This window comes from Etheostoma spectabile, chromosome 8, assembly GCF_008692095.1.
Source record: "Etheostoma spectabile isolate EspeVRDwgs_2016 chromosome 8, UIUC_Espe_1.0, whole genome shotgun sequence".
Classification (NCBI taxonomy): Eukaryota; Metazoa; Chordata; class Actinopteri; order Perciformes; family Percidae; genus Etheostoma; species Etheostoma spectabile.
Window position 1 is genome coordinate 20,658,337 of NC_045740.1, and position 12,940 is coordinate 20,671,276.

Sequence of the window (12,940 nt, forward strand, 5' to 3'; positions counted from 1 at the left end):
CTGACTTATTATCTTGTACTCTGCACTTAACCTGTTTTTTTCTTTTCTTTTTTTGACAGACATTTTTTTATTTACTGTAGAATACATCAATGTGACAGCAGTACCTAGACAGAAGGTTAGGAATACACAGGATCTTTTTTTGAACAGAAAAGAAAACAGTGACAATGGTCCACATTTGGCTGCCTGGGGCAATATGCTCATCAGGGTTGGAATGCTGGCAGAAAAAAATGTCAGCTTGCCAGTGGAAGTACACCTGAAGTGTTGACAGAAGGCGACTGGTGTGCCATAGTGACAGTAGCTGCCTTTGAGACGTGAAGCTGCCAGTGGAATAAGAATGACATGCCATGTGTAAGTGGTACCTGCCAGTATACTCTATAGCAGAAGACACCAGACCTGCTCTCAGGGATGATACTACTTCTATTTATGTTAGAGTTAAATGCAACGTCGTCAATAGATTTAAATTTCACATTACGCTAAGGATGCCATGGTGTGTTTTTGTGTGTTAAACACACATAGTGAGGAATGTTCACATCAGTGCATGTCTTCTTAGATTTTTCAAATCTTGCTCAGCCTGCTCCCGTATCCAACTCTCAGTTCCTGATTAGATATGTTACAGATACTGAATAGCTTCTTTTCTGAACACGTGACCAACTTACCTGCTGTAGTGAGGCAGAGCTCCTCATCGCTGTTGTCCTGACAGTTGTCCTGGCCGTTACATAAGAAGCTTCGGTCTACACAGTGGCCATTTCGACACTTGAAGCGAGCCTCCGAGCACACCAATGGGTTGCCTGCTGTGGTTGGTAAGGGCAAAGGTCAAGGGTCAAGTATTGGTTCAAACAGGGTTACAGTGAGAGGTTTCAAACTTCAACTGTGTAAGTGACACCGAGAAACAAACTTCAGAGCATAAAGTTAAATGGATATTCTGTAGTGGTGCAACTTGTTAGACATTATTTTGTGTGCTTGATCCCCACATCTACAACACTTTGATTTGATTACATTTAAGGGAAAAACATGGTCATGGGGCTTTTAGGAGAATAAATGAAACAATAAAAACAGTGTAAGCTACAGCAATAAAGCATTTGATCTGGGAAGTCTGATAAATATCATACTTACAACATTTTTTTTGTTAAAAGACATTTTAAATCCAGAACTAGCACTTCCTTTTAGCACGTGTTTTGGTTTTGTCTTTAACTTCTGCAAAATGAGGCAGAATTATCTTGTGAGAAGATCCAGACAATTGCACAGTGGTGACGCATTATGGGCTGGGAGCGTGCAGCAAAGCTCCATTCAAATAGCTAGATTAGATTTGTGAGCGTGGTGCCCTGCAGGCGAGGAACACTGCCTCCGACAATGGGGAGTGATCGGCTTGATGCACGCGCCCCACTGGGAAAACAGGGATGGGGTCATGTTAGGACAAACTATATGCCTGATAATACAGACTACACCTGGATCCTGGCCTTCCTCTTGTCCTTTATATCAATACAACATGTGTAATAAACTGACTAAAAGGCAAAGCTAGGCCCAGGACTTACAAGCGATTCAAATAAATAAAGATGACTCAAACCGTTTTGAAAAGGGAATAGAATGTGCTACATTCACCATTCATACCTTGTCACCACTATTATTATCTGCTCTAAATGCAGCATTTGATAGTGAGTGGAGGGGACAGCAACAGCTCAGACACTGGATTATTTATAGAATGACATTCTCTTTCATTTTCCTTTGAAAGGAGGGGATATACAGAATACCTGTTTCACACGGATACAGCAAAAGCAGAGAGGTTGAATTTTTCTTTTTGTCGTGATAATTTCTGAAACAAACGAATAATCAAATCCAAAAAAGGCAACAGTTACGTGATAATGTGTGTTCTTTGCCTCTGAAAAAAACTCAAAGATCTTTGCTTTTAAAAATGAATGGTTCAACCAAGAGACAAGATGGAGGCTGGGATGATAGTTTGCTTTTTTATAACAGCATAACACAATGCAACAATAAGGGTTGCTCGATGGCCCGGGGCACGTAAAACGCCACATAAATATAACAACTCGGTTGTCTTTAAAAAAAGTTTGTATCATTTTTGTATTGTAAATTATCGTTCTCTATTGCTTTACAACGTTTCGCAAAATTTTCCATAAATTTGAGTCCAGGGCAGATGAAAGGGGATCATTTTTCAAAGGAATGTCTTCATTCAGAAAACAAATGCTGGAGTCCCTTTATAAAAGCAAGCAGCATCTCACATGCATGGCAGCTACCAGGGCTACCAACAGCCCATCCTTACAGTGCCTTGCCGGTTCTTTATCTTAAAGTGAACACTGAGGCAACCTTATTTGATAACCACTAAAAAAAATTGTTTTTTTGCATGCCCGGGCGAGTAATAAAAAACAACCTTAACGTTGAACTATGCAATGGAACACTTTGATAGGAGAATGAAGTGTGGCGATTGTTATCTTAATTGGATGTCTTTCTTTGTCCAACTACCTTTGCTGCTCCTAAATTAAATGAATAAAAGCATCACCAAGTGTTGTTACAATTTTTTGCACTGGCCCATTAAAAGCTTTTTTTTATTCAATGATGAGGCACATTTCAAGCTTAAAAGGAGTGGTGTAGTATTGCACTACCATTCATTCAAAAATGCTCCTCCAGAGCCACAGACTACACTATACAGTCATAGTAGTAGTAGTAGGAATAGTACATGGTGAGAAAACTGCTAGACTGACCTTTAATACATTGCTCGGATTTTACAGGAATAATTGTACTTGAGTGAAGCACATGTTCAGTACTCAACCCACCCACTGGCTATATGACCAGTACAGTAGCTGCACTGTAAACTGTATGAGTGAGAGGTAGTACAACAACACAGACAAACAGACTGGGACTTTTGGTGGACATGGCATGAGACACATTGCTATTACAATAATTGGTTGTCGTGTGAGACTCACTGCAGTTCTCCTCGTCACTCCCGTCAGGACAGTCGCTGAAGCCGTTACATCGGAAGCGTCCGATGATGCAGTGGACACCATTAGCGCAGGCGAAGAAGGAAGGGGCGCACTTTGACTTGACCTTAGCTATAAAAAAAAAATGAAGGGTTGGGGGGAAATGTTGGAAAGAAGAAAACAATGGATAAGTCTATGTGTGATATGGAGATGATGCATCAATTCTTAATGCACTACATTGTGTTTTATGAGAAGTAACCTTGGCCGAGATGCACACAATAAGGGGGGGCGCCCACCAGCGAGGCTGCTGAGTTTGCTTTATGTTTTTATGATAGCAATACAACACACAAATGTATGTTCTCAAATTAAACGTTAAACCATTTAACTATTACAGTGCCAATATTATGAAAAAAAAACACTCTTTCTGGGATTTGGGGTGTTATTGTGTATGTCTGGTGTTTCCACACGCATACAAACTTGAAAAAAAACTATCCATGCTGTTTTGAGTTAGATACAGGTTTCTGAATGTCCTCTACCTTCAGTCACCGGGTGAGCTGTTCAAAATCTCCATGGGTTTCTACGTAACTAGCCGAGACAAGGTGGCTAACCGCAGCACATGCTAGCGCTATCATGCTAGCTCGTTCTCAATGGCAAAACACTGCTATAACACATACTAGTTCACCATAATCTACAAATGAACTACTCACATGTCCCTGTTCTGCAGGTATTTTACAAGTGTGCCCTCATTTAGAAGTACTCTCAAATGTGACGTCTCACTCTGTAGCTGAAACAGAGAGGATCTGCAGCAATGTGCAGTAGCCTACAACAAAAATATGGTGCTTTTTGAAAATGAAACCATGTAAATCTATTCCGGTACAACCTCAAGATACAATTATGAAACTGAAAATGAGCATAATATGGGCGCTTTAACCATCGTACAAGGTTCAAACAGTTGCTTTTTTTTTAAAGAGACCAGTTAATTACTCAGCTCATTTTTTTCTGTAATGCTTATCTTCATGTTCTCTGAAGCATAGCAAGTAAAGGGTAAGATGCTGAGCACAAAGTACTGATAGGAGAAGAAAACAAGTTAATGACAAAGACAAAGAGAGGAAATGGTGTGGGAGAGCATTTGTATGGATTCTCCCATTGATCAGCCTAAGCAGGCCACGGGTCTTATCTCCCAGGACAGGCCTGAATGAGACTGAGTGACGAGCCCGCCGAACATCAATGCCTGGCATCCCCCGTTTAGCACTAGCACCTAGTTTTAACTAAAACACATTGATCTTCCCTGGCAGAAGGAGAAAAACAAGATTGCAGGTAGATGAAGGCAAAGACATCAGAAAATAAAAGACCTCACTTTAGCTCGTTCACCTTTGAAGATAGAATTTTAAACCCTGATGGAAACAACAAAAGACATTACGCTACAGCGATCAATATTTACAGTTTATAACAACAGACCTATCTCCGACCTTCTCTACTTCCCTAAAGCTACTGATTACAGCTAAGCCGTTATTATGATACTAGTTAAAAAAGACTAGAAGTTGATGCCAGTGAGGGAACAACATTATAGACATTTTAAACAGTACAGAACAAAAAAAGAATGGAACAACCCACACACTCAAACACACAGGGCGGAAGAAAATGAGTGGGCATACTAGGCATCTTGAAGCAAGCCACCAAACAGTCTTTCTGTTTTTTTTTTCCCTCCACTGAACACAGAGCGTAGACTTGTCCTGCGCGTAGGTTGGCATTGTGCCGTCTCAAATGCCAGGGGCGCACATTTTTCCCTCTACTAGATATTGTGGTAGGCTGATGTATGAGCTCTTTCAAGCTGCTGCGATTATATTTAGCAAAGGGGGGGGGGGCTAGGCATAACAACCACAAGGGATGGAGCGCCCGTCTCCAGCATGAAATGCAAGCCGCTGAACACGGAGAGGAAGCTGGGATAGCGCCCGCTCTCTGTGTCTATAGTCTGTGAAGCCTTTGTTTACCTGGACAGCAGAAGCACAAACCACCCAAAAGCTTATTTTGCATAGCGTATCACATTCAGTAGACTCCAGGGAGAATATTCTTCTTTTTTTTTTTTAAACATGCTGCTGTGGAGGCATAAATTGAAATTCATTCGGCCACAAACAAATGCAATATCATAATAATAATAATGATAATAATAATACTCTCTCTTTCTATTTATTTTACATGTCTTAGATGTTGCTTGTATTTCTTGATTATTTTGTTGTGTACTTATTGTAAGATCTAAAGGTAGCATGTTTTTGGTCTTGTGGAGAAATGTAAAGTTTCCTTTTGGAAAACAACTTTCTTCTTCTCTGCATGGACATGGATCCTTTTTTTCATTTGTTTGGCAGGCTTGGCTTATTAGGACAGCTCTGTTATTGCTCTGAGATTCCTCATTCGCTCCCTCCCTCGTCCCAATCCTCATTACCACTTCTACTGCTGGCAGGATTCATCTGACCCTGTGTTTGTGTTCCAAATTAGCTCAAATGTCACATGAAGGGCAAGCTCGTGAAGGCAGAGTCGTGGGCGGGAGAGACAGCACTGGTTGGAAGGAGAGAGCGGATGTGCTCTGCTATATTTTGGGGACGCATGGTTCTTCATAGCCTGAGTTATAGCGGAGTTTTCAGAGCAAGGAGAGGAAAAATTAGGAGGAGGAGCAAGTTGACGGTGGAAGAAATGGTAAAAACACAAACTTAATATTATGCTTCCTTTGATGATCCTGTGAAGGCGTCTTGTTTTATCCCAGGTCTGGGATTTCAAATTCAGGTAATGCTGATATATTCAGCACCTCCGACTCTGCAACATATAAGCATCCATTTTATCCGGTCTTCATCCCTTCTGTCATCGCTCTGCTTTCCATGTTTGCACTGCATTGGTAACGTGCCAACTTTTCTTTCTCTTCTCTGAGCCTTTGTAGAAGGTGTTTGCGAGAAACGGGCAGGGGTGTTGGGTGGCTTCCAAACTTAGTTGCAATGTTCAGCTGAGCAGCAAGAATGAAAATGAATGAGGTTAGCAGTCAAGCTCCATTCCTGGACTATCACTAGCGGAAAAACAGGGTTGGATCCCACCGAAATGCACAGCTGGAGGACACACAAACAAAGGCGCAAAAACAGACATATAAACATGCCCCCTCCCCCTCTCATTTGTTTTATTTTTATGAATTTGAAAAAGAAAAAACGTTTCTTCCAAAAGGTAAAACAAAGTTCAAATCTAGGACAGGGCGTCTAGCACCGTGGCATATGGGTTTAGGAAGAAATCGTTTGATAATCTGAAATAAAGTGAACACCGAATACTATCGTGTGCATTCACTCTGCTGAATCTGACAGCAGAACTCCTGTTACAGATAGTGTGCTTTGCTCTTCCCCAAATATGCACCTCAATGCCCTTCTCTACACGTCTCCCCTTTTCTCCCTCTCCTCAGTTCCCCAGAGAACAGAACAACTTGTTCGGCACAGGTAGGCTTGGTCGTGATGGGCATGCATGCTTGACAGAGCGAGGAGAAAGACTGGAGGAAGGGACTAACAAGAAAGAAAGCAGAGCAAGGAGAGTGAGTGGAAGAGAATAGAGGACGGGAAAGAGTGGAGACAGCAGAGGACTTCAAAGGTTTCTGTGACCGTGTTAAGCATTTCTTAGGGGAGGAAATCAATAGGTAATGGAGTCAGGGTGTAAGCAAGAAGGGCACAGGGAAGTTTCAGTCTAGAAGGCTTGGGGATCAAAATGATCATTCAGTAAGCCCTGGGCGCTAGTTGTACAATACGATAACCTTAGGGTGCAGGAAGACGCAGAGCAACATTATAGAGCTGCTTTCATCTCAAGGGCCAAGCATTTACGGGACATTGGCGTTCTGCAAAGCCATCAAAGTCAGAAATATTTCAAAAAGCAGGGAGTGATCTGTCAGACAATAGACCTGCTGCAATAGTCATCATAGAAAGCTACATACTGCTAAAATTGCATTGTTTGAACTGGTATCGGCCAACATTCTATTGTAAAATGATAAGGCTACGGTTCTTAGTCCTTTGAAGTTTTCAAAGGAATCATTTTGCATAATTTGTGACTATTGATCGGACAAGGAAAACACCAATCTAAAAGAGCGAACTGGATTAGGAAAAAAAGATATAGCAGGAAGCCATATCAAAGTAAGAGGCTGACCCTAATCAATATTTCATCCCTGTTCCTTGGTATTGATTACAGCAGCTCATTTATCAGTCAGCCATTAAGCACATGGGATGCAACAGACTCAGTCCCATTAAACCTTCCTCTGCTTTTCTAACTATTTTTTTTCTAACTATTCAGGCTGTTAGTGCTTAGTTTTTGTTTATCTGAGCTGGGCTAAACCCACTCACACCAACCGAGACATGCTCCAGTCTTAGTCCCCCAAACTGCTACAATCCTCCTAAATGTCTACGCCCAAACAGAGAAAAAAAATAATGAAGCGCAGTGTAAAAGAAGACAACAGAAGAACAAAAACCTATCTGTAAGCAGTGTCTGGCTCTTTGTGTTTGAGTCAGTGCATTGGTCACTGTTCTTATCACACAAACACACACTCCTAATCTTAGCAACCCCTTACCTACACATGGTTGGACTGAGGAATTGGCAGAGATGTGAGCCTCACTATCTAAATCCTGACCAGTTGTATTTAGCTAGTTCAGCCCCCTGCTGTCGAGAACAACTTTGTTGTTGATAAGCATTTAGCGGTTCTTTAGAACTCAATATCTCATGGCCGTTTTGTGATTTCAGTACACAGAAAAAAAAAGCACCATTCATGTCGCCCCAGGCTTTGGCTGTGTTATGACCGCAGAAAGCAATAATGTGACAATATTCCAGTAAGCAAATGAGATGAATTAATTTTGTGTCCAAAGGTTGTAAAGAGCTAACAGGATCAATAAACAGTGCATTGAATAATGAAAACTAACATTTGGTTATATCCCTAATTGTTATGAAGTATTAAGACTTTTTAAACTAATTTACAAAACATCAGCCTGCTTGTGTGGACCTCTGATTGGCTCTGATCTATCCTGTGTGACTCCCAGTGATTGATTAGAGCGGCCACGAGTCAGAGTTGCTACTGGCCTCTACAGTACTAGGTGAAATGCAGCAAATCTTATTGCATAAGGAAAGTCAGCTTAGTGGCACAGATCAAAGGTTTAATATGTCATTTTTGGGGTGATTTTCTCTTTATAAATAGTTTTGTTTTAAGTCTACCACTGTGACAATTAAAGAATAATGGTCGAAGCTAAAATGTGTAGCTCAAGTAAACAGGAGTCACCAAGTCAGCGGACTGACTCTGCAATGTCAGTTACGCAGCAGTAGTTATCTTAAGTGTGCTTCCATTGGCTAGCATTAGCTGACGGTCATAACACAGCAAAAACGTTTGTTGCAGTACAAAAACAACAACAGAATTGAGCAATGAGTTGATTTTATGGAATTCAATTTTCATTTAAAGAGGAAGGTGTTGTTATTTCTTCTTTCAAAAGTTACACACTCTTGCTTTAAAGCCTGAATGGCTAAAATGACACACCATTTCACAAGAAAAAAGGGAATTATTAGAAAGAAGTCAGAAAAAAAACAACAGATTTGTGTAGAAGAAACCCTTTTGAATCTCAGCCATCCTATTTATCATTGTGTGACTCATCAGAGTCATCTTGTCACGACCCCCAGGATGGGAACCATTGCTCTTAAGAAAAAGCAACCATCAACAGATATTTGTGACTGAAAACCCAAGATTACTGTATGTCATGTAATGTCATTTAGATACTGAGCAAGTAGCAAGACATGCAAACTTCTTTAGCATGTTGAGTTGAATATAAGGAGACGAGCAGCCATTCTGGGAAGTTGATGTTCTCTGATGGTTGTTCTATAATTCAGTAAGAGCCACTGGCCCTGCTGATGGCAAAGCAGAGTAAAAGTTGAACTTTTACAGCCGTTTGTACGGGTAGAATTCTGAATACCTAAATTCCTCCACACAGAAAAAGCACGGCCTCAGCCTGCAGGACCGCTACTTTACAGTTATTTCTTTTAAATGAGCGACTCTGTCTTTTCTCTTTCTCTCCCTTCAAACTGCATGTCAGTCCCCTTCTTTGAATCCCCACTTCTTGCTTTACACATCATGTCCGCTCACTCTTTTGGCCCCACCACACATTTCTCCTCTCTTCCCTGCTCATGCCCTGCCCAGACAAGGGCAAAGAGGCTAATCCTGGCTCTGAGGCCCAGTAAGCTCAGTCAGCTCTCCTCCTCCTCTCCTCTGTCAGGATCCATTTGGTATAACACTCTCCCAGGCTGTCGTTATGGACACCAGAGAGCAGGGTGGTACTTTTGACCTCTTTGTGTGAGAAATTAGTCAGCAGCCTGTCTCTGAATCATTTCTTTATGCCTGCCTACCTGTCAACACATACAACAACCTACATACATGCACACCCACGTAGAGCATCTGCTCAACAACTAAGATTCTAAAAAAAAAACGCTGAAATGGTTTTTTATCTAAAATCCAGTTGTGTGGTGCAAGATGAAGGTACACAAAAAAAGGACTTGATTAAAACAATCTGTAAGGGGGGTCCTTTCATGGCGCAGCAGGACAGTAATACAATAAGCTGCATCTTTAATGCAATAAGACTCACGCTGGAGATATTGTGTCTCTTCTCTCGGTCCAGACTGTTATTTAAGAACCAGCAAAAAAGTATTTACATGACTCAAGTTGGCCCTTGTGCTAGAGGGGACTGGAAGAAGAAACAAACACAAGAGGCGCAGGAAGGGAGAAGCCTGTCTTTTTTTCTAGGTGAATAAATATTTTCCCTTGACCACTTGAGAGACAATTCCTGGCTTATGAGGCGTAGCAGACTGGGACACATCTACAGCAGGTAAATAAATAAAAAGGCCAGAGGAAAACAAATGCAGACCAGCTTTGCATTATCCTATTCTGAACATTTATCACCCACTGACAGCCCTGCAATAAAAATACAGTCAGGTCAAGGAAGAAGGCAGAGAGAAGTTTATTTCTGCTGCTGAAAAATGAAAAGACAGTGTCATCGTAAGTTCACGTGTGGGTGGCTGGTTGGGTCTTGCGAATGTGCAAGTGAGTGTGCTTTGTGTTCAAGTTTTACAAATGTCACACAGATTCAAAAGAAAACGGATCCGTCAATATTTCACCAAGTAATTTGCAAGTTCAAATTGATTTGTTCTCCTTTGTGTTTCCCCGTTAGCTATATCGTTTCCAAAAAACAAAACTCTCATTAATTAGACACCAGGGAGATGTCACCACATACAGTATGACCTTTGCCTCCGGCTCTGCGTTAGTGTTCCTTGGATCATCAGAGACACCCACATCAGCACAATCTGCTGGCTAAACAGCGTGGGCTTACATGGGGATCGACTCTCCAACTACAGCTGTCTTCTGGTGCAAATGTGTGTGTGGTAAAAATAGAGTTTTATAGGTTCACACATACATAACGTTATTGTGTATGTATATTCATATTGTGTATGAAATATGTGTTTAATGATCTGGTCTCATCCCTGGTCACTTAAAATTGACAAATTAGAGGAACTAAATTGTTACAAAAAGCAACAAACATCCACATTGTTGGACAATAAAAACAAATGTTCTCGAAAACCTCCTGACAGAGGCCACCTGCTCATGTTACAGCTGGGAGGACGTTTTATATCGTGTGGTGGTCAACACTGCTCTGCCTCCATGGTAATGACTGTGATTGCAAAGGACAGTGGCTAGACATCAACACATGTAACACTGTGTGATTTCCTATTGGTTATATAAAGGTAAATAAAAGTCAGTGTGATAGCAACATTTCCACAAATAAACGTCTTTTTTACTATTTCCTGAGGAGTCTGCATTAATACTTCCTTCACATAGCTCAATGACAGAAGGAGAATAAGGAAAAAGTCAACAGACTCTTTCAAGTTAGTAAGTTTACCATCTCACTCTGTTAAATATACCATATATATATATATATATATATATATATATATATATATAGTGTGTGTGTTATTATGATTCTACTTGCAGAGAATAAAGTACTGCAGTCTCAAAGCTTCCAGGCATTGTGTTCTCCTCAGATAATAGACAAACAGACAGAACTCCTGCTGTAGCCACCATAATGAGGCCTCCTCTCTATCGTCTCTTCTTCCCTAGTCTCACATTGCCAGACCTTAAAGGAACCGTCGTCAATACAGACTACTCCTTCCCTGACTCCCTTGTCTCCCCCTCCCTGCGCCTTTCTGCCTGTCCCTGCAGAGCCCCTAACGGACCCAGAGCTTTGTCTGGGAATTTTTGTTAAAGCAGTGGCCAGAGATATCGACTCACAACTAGCAATCTATTTGAGGATAATAAGGCCCACTAATGTCAGAGCAGATAATGTAGATGCCGACAACAAACACAAACAGTCCTCCCATGTCCTCTGACAACCGGAGAGGCCGGCTGAGTATGATGCTTTATGATAACTTGCTTTAATCTTTGGCGGTACAGCATGTAGTGTCAGCAACAGACAAAAAGGTCTTGCTTGTCCGGAGTGAAAGTGAAAGTACTCAAGGTTAACGTAAGTGTAACAAACTGACACACGGACTGTGTGATTAAATAAAACAGGAGCACTTAATGATTGTAGTTCTGATGCAAGTGGTCTCAATGCACCGGCATATTCTTTTCCCAGGTCTGACACTTGCTGACAGTTTAAGGCCATTGAGTGATGGGAATCTGGGGCACAGAACCCATCCATCTACGTAGTGTAAGACTTTCTTAAAGTCACAGTGATGTCAGTAGTACAGGCTTCCTCAAGAACTCAGTCTGGGACATCTCTTGAAATTGTCCTATGTATATATAACTTAAAATGGCAGAGGCATTACAAACTAAAAAGATTGATGACAGCAAAGTGTGTGTGTGTGTGTGTGGTGTGTGTGTGTGTGTGTGTGTGTGTGTGTGTGTGTGTGTGTGTGTGTATGTGTGTGTGTGTCTGTGTCTGTGTGCTGGCATGCCATGGGACACAACTTTGTCAAGAATAGTCTGCCTGTTCCCCGAGCTGCCAACAAGAAAGAACAAGGAGAGAAGTGACTTCTGGAGGAGAAGAGGAGGAGAAAGAAGAAAATGAGAGACAAACCATTAATGATTTTTTTTGGCAGGGAATCGCCTGGGTTACAAAAAAAAAAACATCTCTGCAAGAGAAGGCTTATGCTTCTCTAATTGGAAACAAGCTTCTGTCAAGCAAATTACAAGCCAAAAGCCAAAAACCATCAGATGAGATAGGCGCAGACAGTAGTGAAAACGCGAGTGTGGGACAGTTAGAGAGATTAATACATGGGGAGATGGGGGGTTTCCATTCAGTGTGGTGGAGCTTATAAGTCAATCTTCATCAGCAATACCATATTTGTGTGAGAATGTGGCTGAGACGGGAGGGGGAGGGGAGGAGCAGCAGACCAGATAGATCAAAGCCAGCTAAAAGCGAGGCTCAAACTGAGCGATTACTGTAGCCTTACAGTAGAATTATGCATGTGCTACTATTGCGCGTACAAGTAACCTTTGCGTTGATGGGATTTAGTTTTGCCTTGATGCTAAACTGGGGCCGTGGGTCTGGAGGGGAGGAGAAAAGAAGCACGCTTTGGGGTAGAGGATAGGATTGAGGGAAGAAGTTAATTTAAGTTAGAGGAGAATTAGGTTTAAATGGCCCTTATGGCTCTACGGGTAGGGATGGGAGAACGTTGGATAGCGAGAGGAGTTCAGGAGTTCAAAAGACCTGACGTGACTCTAAATAGCCCATCTGGATTTATTGCTTTAAGGCACAGCTAAAGGCTGTGGGAAAAAAAAGATTTGATAATGGAGTCTGAACTGGACTTACGACAGCCTTTCTCGTCGCTCTCGTCGAAGCAGTCGGGCAGTCCGTCGCACTGCCACCCACCTGGGACACACTTCCCATCCCCACACATAAAGATTCCAGGGATGTTGCACTCTGTGGTGAAGTTAGTCCCCGGGAGCAGCTGGCTCTCTGATTGATAAACAGATA

General features: G+C 41.7%; 1 protein-coding gene across 1 annotated transcript in view; it reads right to left on the reverse strand.

Moving 5' to 3' along the window:
* The window catches only part of ldlrad3 (low density lipoprotein receptor class A domain containing 3), a 76,523-nt gene that overhangs the window by 34,389 nt on the left and 29,194 nt on the right, over positions 1–12,940 (reverse strand). The window contains exons 2-4 of the mRNA XM_032523717.1: positions 12,776–12,922; positions 2,937–3,062; positions 657–791 (exon numbers count right to left, since the gene is read on the reverse strand). Of these exons, the coding sequence (XP_032379608.1) occupies positions 657–791; positions 2,937–3,062; positions 12,776–12,922 (408 nt within the window). The remainder of the gene's footprint in view (positions 1–656; positions 792–2,936; positions 3,063–12,775; positions 12,923–12,940) is intronic.